At 35.7% G+C, this 14690-nt stretch overlaps 1 protein-coding gene across 1 annotated transcript in view; it reads left to right on the top strand.

Moving 5' to 3' along the window:
• The window catches only part of YTHDC2 (YTH N6-methyladenosine RNA binding protein C2), a 73077-nt gene extending 59349 nt beyond the window's left edge, over positions 1-13728 (top strand). The window contains exons 26-29 of the mRNA XM_008144467.3: positions 6844-7015; positions 9393-9596; positions 10376-10558; positions 11785-13728. Coding sequence (XP_008142689.2) covers positions 6844-7015; positions 9393-9596; positions 10376-10558; positions 11785-11865 — 640 coding nt within the window. The 3' untranslated portion in view covers positions 11866-13728. The remainder of the gene's footprint in view (positions 1-6843; positions 7016-9392; positions 9597-10375; positions 10559-11784) is intronic.
• Positions 13729-14690: the final 962 nt, after the last annotated feature.

Genomic DNA, 14690 nt, shown 5'->3' with positions numbered 1-14690 from the left:
CTAGAGGCCCGGTGCATGAATTCATGCACCAGTGGGGTCCCTTGGCCTGGCCTACAGGGATCGGGCTGAAACTGGCTCTCTGAGGGACCCCACAGGTGCACGATCAGGGCCAGGGAAGGACCGTAGGAGGGCTGTAGGGCGTGTCCAGCCTGTCTCGCCCAGTCCTGATTTCCGGACCCCAGCAGCAAGCTAACCTGGTCAGAGTATCTGCCCTCTGGTGATCGGTACATGTCATAGTGACTGGTTGAACAGTCGAATGGTCAGACACTTAGTATACTAGGTTTTTATTATATAGGATATGATAGTGGTTATAATGAATCATTGGGCATGATTCAGAACTATTTCTTGTAAACACATTTAATAGAATCAAATATGTTTCTTTTTATCGTTAGAAAAAATTTTCTTACCTTGTTGATAACAAAGACAACATTTTGCCTGTGATGCTAGTTTTGGCAATATTGGTGGAAAGTCTCTGTAGTAATATGATTTCACTGGTAAAAAACTGAAAATAGAAACAATGGAAACAAAAGATAGATCAGATGGGGATTTCATTACCTTCTTTTGATCAAATTTTGCTTATTTCAGTGAAGCATAAAGGCTGTGTTAGTTCAGACTTCGGTGAAAGAGGAATAATATATATTGGTTTCCAAGTTTTTCAGATACCAATTTTAGGAATAATTTAGCCAGTTGCCAAGAAAACCACACATTGTATGCAGCAGAACCTTTCTGATGTAGACCCTTCTAAACAAAAGGAGAATAGTAAAAACCATATTTTCTACTTAGACATCCCCCACTTTTTTGAAAAGATTATTCTAAAAGCTTACTTGAACAGCGAATATTTAGAATGTGCACATACATTTACGTAGATATTTCAATGTGGTCTTATTATTCCTACACCTGTCTATAAAAAAACCCTGTTAGATTCATAGAGAACTGTGTATGTGTATAAACGCATATGTATTATGTGTGTACCTATATTCACATACTAACAGAGGCACACAGACATTTTTTTCAATAAAAACTTCTTTTTTCCTTTATAAAGTAAAACATATTCATTTGATAAAATTTGGAAATACAGAAGAAAATCAGTATTACAAAGTGTAATTAGTTATACTGAGAGACTGCTTGCCTTATAAGTTCATTTTTCCCCCCTTGTGATACCAGGATCAAGCATTTCCTTTTCTTACAAGTTGTAGCCTGACATTTTTCATTCTCTTACCTGTTGAACAATAGGACTTTTTGTAGAATTGATGGATAATGCCTAGAGTTGATGTATCTTCGTGAGGAATAGAATGAGGACTCTTAAGGAAGATTTATTTTTGAAGAGAGAAGTTATAAGCTTTGTGGGATTACTTCTTAGAGAAAAATTATTTATAGTTAAAGTTTTCACTCTAGGATGGCAAGATGTAGATTAAATAAATGTTTTCAATAAAAACATTTTGTCAGTGAATTTTTTTTTCATTTTTAATAAATCTTTATTGTTCAGATTATTACAATTGTTCCTCTTTTTTCCCCCCATAGCTCCCCTCCACCCGGTTCCTACCCTCTGCCCTTACCCTCCCCCCCACCCCCCACTGTCCTCATCCATAGGTGTACGATTTTTGTCCAGTCTCTTCCCGCACCGACCACACCCCTTTCCCCCCGAGGATTGTCAGTCCACTCCCTTTCTATGCCCCTGATCCTATTATATTCACCAGTTTATTCTGTTCATCAGATTTTTGATTCACTTGTTGCTAGACATGTATTTGTTGTTCATAATTTTTATCTTTACCTTTTTCTTCTTCCTCCTCTTAAAGAATATCTTTCAGCATTTCATATAATACTGGTTTGGCGGTGATGAACTCCTTTAGCTTTTTCTTATCTGTGAAGCTCTTTATCTGACCTTTAATTCTGAACGATAGCTTTGCTGGGTAGAGTAATCTTGGTTGTAGGTTCTTGCTATTCATCACTTTGAATATTTCTTGCCACTCCCGTCTGGCCTGCATAGTTTCTGTTGAGAAATAAGCTGACAATCGTATAGGTGCTCCCTTGTAGGTTTTTCTCTTGCTGCTTTTAATATTCTTTGTCTTTTGCCCTTGGCATTTTAATTATGATGTGTCTTGGTGTGGTCCTCTTTGGATTCCTTTTGTTTGGGGTTCTCTGTGCTTCCTGGACTTGTAAGTCTATTTCTTTCACCAGGTGGGGGAAGTTTTCAGTCATTATTTCTTCAAGTAGGTTTTCAGTATCTTGTTCTCTCTCTTCTTCTGGCACCCCCATAATTCAGATGTCGGTATGCTTGAAGTTGTCCCAGAGGCTCCTTACACTATCTTCATATTTTTGGATTCTTTTTTCTTTTTGCTTTTCTGGTTAGGTGTTTTTTGCTTCTTCTTTTTTTTAAATATATTTTATTGATTTTTTACAGAGAGGAAGAGAGAGGGATAGAGAGTTAGAAACATCGATGAGAGAGAAACATCGATCAGCTGCCTCTTGCACACCACCTACTGGGGATGTGCCCGCAACCAAGGTACATGCCCTTGACCGGAATCGAACCTGGGACCCTTGAGTCCGCAGGCCGACACTCTATCCACTGAGCCAAACCAGTTTTGGCTGTTTTTTGCTTCTTTGTATTTCAGATCTTTGACTTGATTCTTGTGATCCTCTAGTCTGCTGTTGGATCTTTGTATATTATTTTTTATTTCAGTCAGTGTATGTATAATTTCTAGTTGGTTCTTTTTCATATCCTCTAGGGTCTCACTAAATTTATTGGCCTTTTCTAGAAAATTCTTGAAAAACCTTATAACTGTGGTTTTGAACTCTATATCCAGTTGTTGGTTTTCCTCCATTTCTTTCATTTGTGACCTGTTTCTTTGTCTCTGCATTTTGGCTGCTTCCCTGAGTTGATAGAGTGGCTTTGTGTGCTAGGTGTCCTATAGGGCCCAGTGGCTCAGCCTCCCCAGTTACCTGAGGTGGACACTCTTGGTGCACCCCTTTGTGGGCTGTATGCACAGTCTTGTTGTAGTCAAGCCTTGATTGTTGTTGGTATCACTGGGAGGAATTGACCTCCAGGCCAATTGGCTGTGAGGATCAGTTGTGTCTACGGTGGGAGAACTTCTGTGCTGGAGACACCCTTATGACAAGACTTGCTTCAGTGGGGCTTTGGTGCTCACTGAGTCTGCCCCCTGAGTGTGTCCCTTATGGATCTGAGGAGTTGTAACCTGGATGGTCTTACTCTGATTCCTGGGTACACTGGCTCTTGGATCTCCAAGGATGTGCTAATTTAGCCTCTGCCTGAGTCCACCCAGCAGGAGCTACGGAGAGATCTGCAGATTTCTCTTCTTTGTTTGGGTTTTGGAGGTGTCCAGATGAGGCTCAGCTGTGAAGCAATGCAAGCTGCTGTGGGGCCTTGGGCCTTCTTTTGGATGTTCTGGGTTTCACTGACTCAGCTGCATTTTGTTAGGTAAGTTTAGGATTCAAAGGACCAGGTCATTCATATGCAAAAGCCTCTGTGCTCAGCTTGGATGGGGCGGAGTCTCAGGGCGGAGCAAACACCTATGGCTTCCTGTCAGCCCTGCCCTAAGAGGCCCCCTGGTCTCAGTGTCCCGTGGTAATAGCTGCAAGCACCTCTGAGAGAAAGCCGCCCTCGAGTTTCGCCTGCTGCCAGACAGTCCAGTTTCTCCCCGTATGAGTCTGGGTCCCCAGAGTCTTGCCTGGAACTGGAGTTCAGGGCAGTCGGGAGCTTTTGTCTCCCTCCCAATTGAGAAAGCCAGCCGCGTACTTAGTTGCCAGCCCTCTCTGTGCACGTGCCTCCATACCTCTGCACTTCTGCAGCTCCTGTGAGTCTCAGTGTGCTTTTCTCTTTCCTTCTATTTGTAGAATTTCCACTCAGCCAGCCTTCCTGTGGTTCTGGATGATGTCCGTTTTGTCCTTTAGTTGTAGTTTTGAAATTGTTGTGCGAGGCAGCAGTTTAGGTGTTTACCTATGTTGCCATCTTGGTTTCTCCCTTGTCAGTGAATTTCATTTATTTTTAATGTAATAAATATCCTTTGATAAATACAAAAATAGTCACATATTCTATTTGCTTATATTTTCTTTCTTTTAAAAAAAATCCTCATCCGGGGATATGCTTATTGATTTCTTTTTAGAGAGAGATGATGGGTTGGGGGCGGGGGAGAAGAGAGAGAGAGAAAGAAAGAGAGAAATATCATTGTGAGAGAGAACATTGATTGGTTGCCTTAGGTATGTACCCCAACCAGGGATTGAACCTGAAATCTAGGTATGTGCCCCAGGTATATCCACACCTTTTGATATATGAGACAATGCTCCAACCAACTGAGCCACACTGACCTGAGCTGCTTATATTTTCAATTAACTCTTACTTAACTTCCAAACTCTATATTTGAAGCTTTGTACATTCTGCACCTCAGCCTTATAATATCCTCCATCCTATAAAGTTTTTACCTAAAAGCATATTTTGAATTGAAAATATTTAAAAATAGTTTAAGAAACTATTAAAATAATAGAAATTGCCCATGTCCCATCCTAAAGGCAAACCAATGTTTTTTTCTTATCATTTTCAAATAGTAATTTAATGGCAAAAGATTTCTGTAAGAAAAAATGAGGTATAAATAAGTTCTATATTAGAACTCTTTGTTCCTCCTAAATGAAAATTTAGGTGGAAAGGTTTACGGGAATACTTTGTTTCTACTTGAATGAAATGTTTTGGGGAAACCAAATAAGCATGAGAAAAAAAGCTAAAATAAGGCTCAGAGTAAAAGATCAATTTGAAAACCACAAAAATAGATATTTAATTCTATTGAAAATATCATTTTTATTTTAATAAGGTTTTGCCTTCATTAAGTTCTGTCAGCTAATTTTCAGGTCAGTTAGGTAGCAGGGCAAGAATGATGGAATTTTAGAAGTTGTAACTAAAAAAGTCATTGAACTTTGGTTATGAGAGGAAAAAATCTTTGAAAAGTTAATTTTTGTACTTCTTATCAAGTTGTTAATGATTCATATATGCATTCATCATATTTTTATTAATATCTTTAAGTTTTGGCTATTACATTTGTGAAAGAAACAGTCCTTCATCTAAGATATTTATAGAAATGGAATAAATTGTGGGCATAAGCTATTTCAACTTGTCTTGTAGGCAGGACTTGCAAGACTCTATGGAAGCTTGTGAATTATTGAACACTTACCCTTTTCTGCTTTAAATTTATTCATTATAAATATTGTGAAACACAGCAAAGTAAATGAAATACTATAATGAACTCCACAGCCCAGATTCAATAATAACCAAGATTTCACCTACTTGTATGTAGCCAAATATTTTTCTCTTTTGCTTTCTTTTTTTGTTTAAATATTTCAAAATAAATACCATACATTCTGTCATTTTACCCTTCCACATTTAACTATGCATCTCTTAATACAACAGGTATTTTTTTCTACATAATCAAAATCCAATCATCAATTTCAATAAAATGATAATTTCCCCAGTTCTCTATAGATTTATTTGAATTAGCATCCAAGGAGGACTTACGCATTGTACTAGGGCAGTGGTTGGCAAACTCATTAGTCAACAGAGCCAAATATCAACAGTACAACGATTGAAATTTCTTTTGAGAGCCAAATTTTTTAAACTTAAACTTCTTCTAACGCCACTTCTTTAAAATAGACTCGCCCAGGCCGTGGTATTTTGTGGAAGAGCCACACTCAAGGGGCCAAAGAGCTGCATGTGGCTCGCGAGCCGCAGTTTGCCGACCACGGTACTAGGGTGTTGTTTCTTGAGTCTCTTGTGATCAGAGCAATTCCTTTGTTGGCCTTTTTGAAGAAACTAGGTCAGTGGTACTGTGAGATGTACAGCAGGTCCTTGAATAACATCATTTCATTCAAAGTGTTTCATTATAATGTTGATGAGATGCCATAGTAACTTAACTCTTGTTTATGTCAATTAGCCTGTGGTAAAATTAGTACATTATATATCATTTTGCTTAAAGTCACAGAACTTGTTGATGACATTGAGTACTTATTGTACCACATTCTGGATTTGTCTCTTCATTTCTCCTGGCGTTACTTATTGCTATACGCCTAAGTAATTCATGTAAACTGGTAGTTAGCTCTCAGTGCTTGATTAAATCCAGTATTTGGGCGAGAATATTGTATAGGTGGTGCTATCATATTTATATTGCACGATTTTAGAAAGTACTTAGTTTATTTTTAAATGTCTGGTTGTTCCACAAATATATACTTTTTAAGCTCATAAATTAAGAGACTTGCCCAGGATCATATACTTAGTTAGTTGTAAATTTAGTACTGTCCTAGAAATCTTCTATCCTGACTCTAGTCCAGCATTATTTCCACTTCACCTTACTACAATTTTTAGTATGCTTTTAATATTTATTTTACTTGGCTCTAAGATATGCTGTGGAGGTGGAAGGGAAGTGGAGTGGGTAATATTCTTGTAAAGGCCATTGGCTTAGATGTAGTTAAATAATTTTATAATGTTAAAATATATTAAATGTCAATATAAAATATAATTGTTAAGTTCTCTCCTATACTATCATAAAAGAGGATGGGGATTTTGTAAGGGGAATAATATTTGGGTGATTGTTAATATTAAGTTAAAGACTTTTGTAGATTGTTTTAAAATATTTTTTTGCATATTTGTTTTTGTAAACTGTACCTTAATAGTCCAACTGTTTCTTAACTTCCAAATGTAATGGAAGAATGAAATTCCCTTTAAAAAAGTGTCCTATCAACTATAATGTCTTTGAAAGTGATTTAAAATGGCATCTGCTTTGTATTATGAACTTATATATAACTTACATATAATGGGTCGTCTTTGCTTCTTCCTTCTCACTCAAGAGTATTGATGAAATCTCCATCTCCAGCACTACATCCACCTCAGAAGTACAAAGATAGAGGAATTTTACATCCTAAACGAAGCGCTGATGACCGACCAGATCAAGCTTCTGCAAAATCTACAGAAGATTACCCAAGTCCTTGTGCTAGCCCTTCTCCTCCATCCTCAGGAAAGGTAGAGTATCTAAAAGTTGGTATAGCAGGGAACAGTTTTGTAGCATATCGAATATTACATATTTAAAATCATAAACCACTTATTTTTAGTTACTAATTGTGGGCTCTGTTCTAGATATATATTGAAGCTGGCAAACTTGAGATACCTTGAGTAAATTTTTTGTTTCTTTTGCTTGCCAATTTTTTCTAGTTATTACCATGTTGGTGTCTTTTAAAACCAACAGGTCATTCACTGATGGCAGGTAGCTAAGTAGTTCATTATTTCCTTTCTATTTCTTGAGAACTTCTTTTTTTGTTGTTAAAACAAATAATAAGATTATCTTAACTTTGGTTTGTAATTTCAGAATTGAAAAGAATGTTTTTATTGTTAATTGATTTTATCAACTCAATGGATATACTATAAAACAAGACAGGATGGAGCTAGGAAGATAGGAAATTTTGATAGGGAATTGAGAACTATATCTTTTTAAAAATTTGTAAAATGAATGATTTCTAATGTTTAGAATCTATTTATTTTTACCTTCTTGTGTTGTTAGTACCTGAGTAAGTATCTGACTAGGGTTATTTGTTGTACTGTATGTTGTGTTCTGGTGAACCTGCAACATTTTTGGTGTACAGGGTGACATGACACTCAACCGAGTCACTCACCTGGGCCCTCTAGTTGTTTTTATTAAGATTTTCTTTTTACCACTATTTTTTTAGCAGTTTGATTTTGATATGATCTAGTCTGGTTTTCCTTCTGTTTCTTCTTCATTCTGTGTATTTATAGTTTCCATCAATTTTGGGAAATGTAAGACCACTACTTTTTCACCTTTTTTTCCATTGCTTTTTTAGAGAGAATAGGAGGGAGGGAGGGGGAGAGAGAGAAACATTGATGTGAGAAAGGCACATCAATTGGTTGCCTCCCACACATGCCCCAACTCGTGTGGGGATTGAACCTGAAACCCAGGTACATGCCCTTGACCAGGAATCGAACCTGTGACCCTTCAGTGCATGGGCTGATGCTCTAACTGCTGAGCAACACTGTCCAGGGCTCTTCACTTATATTTTATATTTCAACTCTCACTTCTCCTTTCTGGGATCCTGGATATACAAATCTAAGGCTACTTGATATTTTCCCACAGGTCACTGATGCTCTGATTATTATATTTCGGTTATTATCTCTCTGCTTCATTTGAGAGGTTTCTATTGCTGTATCTGTAAGTTAGTTCACTGGTATTTTTATTTGTAGTGTATTATTTACTATGCATTCTTTCTAGTGTGTTTTCACTTCAGATACTATAAGTTCATCTCTAGAGCATCCTTTGTGTCTTTAAAAAATACCTTCCATTTCTCCTCTCATCATGTTCATGTTTCCTTTACCTTCTTGAAGATAGTAAGCATATTTATCATAACTGCCTTAACATTCTTGTCTCCTAATTGCATCATCTCTGAGTCTATTCCTATTGATTAATTTATTTCCAGTTATGGTTCATATTCTTCTGTTTCTTTGCATTCCTTATAATTTTGTTTGGCTACATGATTTTTGTTGTATTCCTTTAAATAGTGTTAGATATCCTTCTGGTATACAGTTAAGTTAGTGGCAATCTATTTAATCTTTTCAGGATTTGCTAGTAAGCAGTGCTAGGGTGGGTCCAGAGCAGTTTTTATCTGGTACTAATTTAGTTCTAATACTAAGGTGTGATATTTCTGTGGACTAATGACCCATTAGTCCAAATTATTTCTATTTTGGTTGGGGATAACATGAAATATTCCCAGCCAAATGTGTGAGCGCTCAGAATTGTTTGGTCTACTGCTTTCCTTTGGGTCTTTTCCTGGCCTCAGGTCATTTTTTCTCACTTGTGTGCAGGTCAGCACTTAACCAAAAACCGTGGGAATCCTCTGCAGTTCCCCATGAGCTCACTTTCTGTGCAGCTTCCTTCTGTCTAGTTCACTGCCATGCAATTACTAGTTGCCTGGTCTGTCTCTGCATTTCAGCAAGACCACTGGTTTCTGCTTGTTTCCTTTCCTTGCACTGTTACCTGGAAACTATCCTGGCAATAAGCTGGAGCAATATTTGTTTTGTTTTAAGACTTTGAACTTTATTAAAATATTTTCTGAAAGTACATTTGGGGTATAAGTCAAAGTTTGGTAATCCAGGATCCTTTCTTGATAAGGGATTTTGAATGCTCTGAAATCGAGTACTTGGTTTGGGCTCTTTAACCTCATTTTGATTGAGCCTTGTGTAGGTTTTCAGGAATGAATGACAGAGCTGTTTGCATTTGTTGAATATTTGGTAAAATATTTTTGTTTATATGTTCATGAAGATGTTATTTAATGGAGCCTATTGATTCCGAAAGGTCAAATTACCTTTCAAGAATTTATGCATTCTTTTATAGGGGTCAAAATCTCCTTCACCAAGACCAAACATGCCTATTCGATACTTCATAATGAAGAGTAGCAATTTGAGAAACCTTGAAATTTCTCAACAGAAGGGTATTTGGTCTACAACCCCTAGTAATGAGCGGAAGCTAAATCGAGCCTTTTGGGAAAGCAGCATGGTTTACTTGGTTTTTTCTGTTCAAGGATCTGGACATTTCCAGGTGAGCCATCCTGAAGCAGTAAGGGTTCTTCTGGCTGCAGGTTAGACCATAGAGATAAAAAACAAACAACAACAACAAAAAAACCCTGGCTTTGTATTGCCTCGGAATGCAATTTTGTCTGTCTCAGAATGAGAAATACATTGCACCTCGTCAAGGGCATGATAAATAGGGATCCCTTTGTTTTTGCCTTATCTTACCAGAACCTCTCCAGATAAACAATTTCTGCTTCTGAAGACAACTGTAGATTTAGTATTTCTGGGTAGATTAAAAGTAATGAGAATCTTGAATTTTTGGTAAAATGTTTATTTAAATAGGCCAAGGAAGTTAGTATTGACAATCAAGAAACTGAGTGTGTGTCTTAACTCATATATCTGAATTTACAAAATAATGAATTTGATATTATTATAATTTTTGTAAGTAAAAGCATAGAGTTTAGATTGCATCCATTTATCATGGAATAAATGTGGGTCTAGAACTATTGAAACATCATTTAGAAAATATCTGTCATATCTGAAATTATGTTAGAAGGCTGGAATTGATCTTTCCTATAAAATTTGCTTATATATATTTTTATAAAAACACTTAATAAGTAGCTTATTTTTTAAATTTATCTCTATTGTTGAAAGTATTACAGATGTTCCCCCCTTTTTTGTTAGCTATGTATTATTTCTATATTATATTTTTCCCTTAAAAAAACCCTCATAGCTTTCTCAGATAAATTGAATTCAGACATTTAATATTATCCTCACTTTCACCCTTCCACCTCATTTTACCCACAGGGATTTTCTAGGATGTCATCTGAGATAGGAAAGGAGAAGAGCCAGGATTGGGGCTCCGCTGGACTAGGAGGAGTGTTTAAGGTGGAGTGGATACGGAAAGAAAGTCTTCCCTTTCAGTTTGCACATCATTTACTCAATCCTTGGAATGATAACAAGAAAGTCCAGATAAGCAGAGATGGGCAGGTATACAATGGCATTTAATATTTTCCTTCTACTTTTCTTTTTATTTTGTTTTGCTGTTATTTAGTGATTTGTTTGAGGAGCCAATGTAAGAATATATATCCTATTTTCCACATGCACATGGTGGGAAATAGTGGTTCAGATTTGTAAAGAAGCTAGTAAAAACCTGCTTGCAAAATATCTCTTACAGAGCTCATTGCTTTTTTAACATTTTGTAAATTTGACTTCTTTCTGTCATTGCATATATAAAATATTTCTTAAGTTCCTTTTTGGAGACTCTTGTTATCCTCCTAAGGATATGATCAAAACTAAGTGTAATTCTGAAGTAATTGTAATTTTACTAAAGTCTAAGGATAACAACAGTATTTAACTCCATTAAGACTTTAACTAATTATGTAATGTAAAAAAATAACCTTTTAATAGTTTTGTGGCTTGTTTTATTTCTATTACGTTTTACCTTGTCTTCATGATGTTGCTGACATACATTTTAAACTAGTTAGGGTGATGGGAATTAACATACATATAGACTACTGGGCTAACTGCTTTATATAAGGTAATTTAATGCATACAATGAATTATTAGCCCAGTTTTATGTAGGATAAAATAGATTCAGAGAAATTAGTTTTGCCTAAGGTCACAGAGCTAATAATTTATTTGAACCAGTGTAACTCACTTCAGATTACCACATGAAAAGTGGATTCTTTTAAAAAGCACATCTTGTCACAAGAGGACTGTAAATAACATTCTTTTCAGTTATATTTTTATTTTTAACCTAAATAGTGATTTTGAAATAAGTCTAATACCTAAGATAAGATTATTATATAATCATCTAAGCTAGTCTCTTGAAAAAATATACTGGAAATACCTAATATGCTATCTTTTATAGTTCAAGCTGAATGCTTTTGCTAAATATCCATTAGAAACCAAGTTCATTATTTCCAGATTAAAAAAAAAAAAATTCTAGCAGAACTCCATGGAAATCTCTCACCAAGTTATCAACAAATAGTTGTGATATTTGCAGGTTAACTACAGTCTTAAATTCTGGAGGTCAACTTCATAAATCTTAAAGCAAAGAATTAGAGCAATGTATACCATATAATTTTAGTATGAGCTGGTAGAAAAATAAAATTTAAAGTGATTTTCTTACATTTTTATCAGTGTAGGTATTGGTGATTTTAAAAATTCAATCCAGTTATTTTAATGTTTATTCTGACTTTTGATTTATCTAGGAACTAGAACCTCAGATTGGGGAACAGTTGCTACAGTTATGGGACCGCCTTCCATCAGGAGAAAAAACGACAACTGATTGACACTCGGGTTATACCATTCTTGACTTTGAGTACTGGCAGTATTTGTGATCATTAAGGATATCTTTCAGATAACTTCTCTTTTTATCTTTAAACCTTTCAAGAGCACTTAGTTACAGAATGCACTGACTTCCAAAAACTTAGATGGGCTTTTCTGGTTTAGAGTATTGCTTTAGAACCACCATCTTCATATAAAAGAGAAAATGATAATTTTAATAGTGATAACATAGGATGATTATGTAATGTTTTTTAATTGTATGTTTCTAATTGAATAAAACAGTAGTTCCATTATTTGACACAACAGCAGTTATTTTAAATATACTTAATTTGAAGTTGAATATTTCATTTGTTTAAAACACTGAATTATAATTCATATTATTTTTTTAATGCAAAGTAAGTTTGTTTACTTCTTATTGTTGACACTATTACAGATGCCCCCTATTTAAGTTGTATACTTTTAAGAAAAGCCTGAATATATCAGTACATACGCGCACCATTTCAGAAGAGTCAGCTCTTAAGATTTATGATTAAAAAGCAAACAAGCAAACAACCAGATTAAAAAATGTTTCTTTTAAAAATAGTGTGTGCTAATTAAGGACTATTTATTCTGCCATTTTTAGCCTAAGATACATTAAGAAAAAAAGGAGGGCTATTCTTTTTCTGCAATTATGTAATGCAGGAAAAGTCTGAAGAAAGGCAACATTCCTCCCAGTTTGTGATCAGATCGAATTCAGTGCTTAGTTTTCTTCCTGGTTCTGCCTCTTTTAACCTGATGGGTGCCATACCCCATTCTTCCTCCCATGTTACAGCATTCACACATCTCTTACATGAGCACAGTAATTATGACCTTTTTGTTTTGTGTAGGGCAACTTGATTTAGACACGTTAGAAATTTAAACAAATTATACACATAGTTTAACAGCTAGTGATAACTTGCTTGCTGTATGTCTTCCAAACTGAAGCCCACAAGCATCACAGTTCTAAATGCCTTCTATTTGTTTTCCAGTACTTTTTATCCTGCTGTGTTTTTGGATATGATTTCTTTCTTATTTTGCACTTATGGTTTAATAAATTGGGGTGGTGATGGTGGTGATTTTTTAAAAATAAAACTGTGTTAGCGCCAACTATCTACTTCTTTGCCAATTCAGAATTATTTGGTTTGAACTCTTTACCACCACTACCTATAAAGTTTCCTAAGAAGCTTTTGAAGGGAAATAGAGGTACGGGTAAAAAAGAAATGTCTTGGTCACTGAGCTCTAAATAGAACAGTTTGGTAGCACTTCTCATGAGACATTTGGGTGTTTCCTATATAACAAAACACCAACAGGAAATTAATTTAAAGACAAGAAGAACTCTGAGTCATCTGCTTCTGTATTTGAGAACAAAGAAGTGAAAATTTATAGGCCAACATAAAATCTTGAGAACCCTTCTACTTCCTCTGGGAAAGCATTATATGTTGGTGTATTAGTTTAGAATGTCATCAGTGATTTTGGCCTGTATTTGTAGATATTTGGTTTTTAAAATTTATTTTATACTTTGAGACATACCTATAAATTGAATCTATGAATTATGTTCCACTATCTGTGTATTACAGTTTTTTTCCCTATTAGAGCAACTTGTGTTTCTCTAATAATGTTTACATTTTGTTTAGTATATATTTAGAAGTTCCTGGTGTTCTAAATTTGGAAGTTTAGGACTTTTGAAAAATAAAACTTGTTTCATTTTTATCTGCTTTCTAATATCTAGCCCCCTGTGGAAATTATGACTTTGTTGATATCTAAAATGAGTACAATTTAATGTATTAAAATGCTGTTTTTGGAAGAAATGAACTTTAAATATACTTATTAGATAAAATTCTGTTCAATTATTTATATCTTGTTATTTCTGATACTACATATTAGGACTAAGATAACAGTGATCAGCAATATCCCTTGAGATATTAATGAATTTCAGGCACTTTGAAGAATATTATAATGACATTGAAGGTGATGGTTTCATATTAGTACAACCTCCTTGAGAAAAAAATAACATTATGATGGCATAGAAAAAAATTTCAAGACATGTGTATATATATATAAAAGCCTAAGCAACCCTTCGACCGTACGACCAATACCTATGATGTGCACTGATCACTAGGGGGCAGACACTCAATGCACAGGCATGGAAACATGGAACAGACTAATGAATCTCAGAGGGAAGGGTGGGAGGAGATTAACCAAAGATCTTATATGCATACTAGAGGCTCAGTGCACAGATTCATGCACTGGTGGGGTCCCTTGGCCTGGCCTGTGGGGATCAGGCTGAAACCAGCTCTCTGACATCTCCCGAGGGGTCCCGGATTACGAGAGGGCACAGGTCAGGCCAAGGGACCCCATTGCACGAATCCATGCACCGGGCCTCTAGTTTTAATATAAAATCTTTTTAATATTAATAAAATATTCAGCCATCCACCTTCTGTTCTTAGCCAGGACACTTCATTATGCTAATTTGCCATTGTACCCACTGAATAACCCAGCCTCACTCTAGCAATTAGAGCAAAGATATAGGCCACGAGGAAAGAATAAACTTCAAGAAAAGACAGGTTCATTTAAGAATTCTTCTTCATAGACTCATTCTTTACCATTTAAAATATTATATCCTGAAACAGAGAAAATCTTAAGGAGTAAGTTAAATGAGCTTCACCCCTGAATCAACAGCAGGGCAAAAACATGTAACTCACAAGTGACCATGCTTCCGGGTCTGAGTGAGCCTCGCATAATACAGATCTTCACTGTGCTCCAGAATACTCCACGATTTCGTTCTACCCAAAGGACCACACACTGTCAATAT

This window comes from Eptesicus fuscus, chromosome 4 (assembly GCF_027574615.1).
Source record: "Eptesicus fuscus isolate TK198812 chromosome 4, DD_ASM_mEF_20220401, whole genome shotgun sequence".
In the NCBI taxonomy this organism is placed as follows: domain Eukaryota; kingdom Metazoa; phylum Chordata; class Mammalia; order Chiroptera; family Vespertilionidae; genus Eptesicus; species Eptesicus fuscus.
Note: the sequence above shows the minus strand (reverse complement) of the source record. Positions and strands in the feature narration are given on the sequence as shown.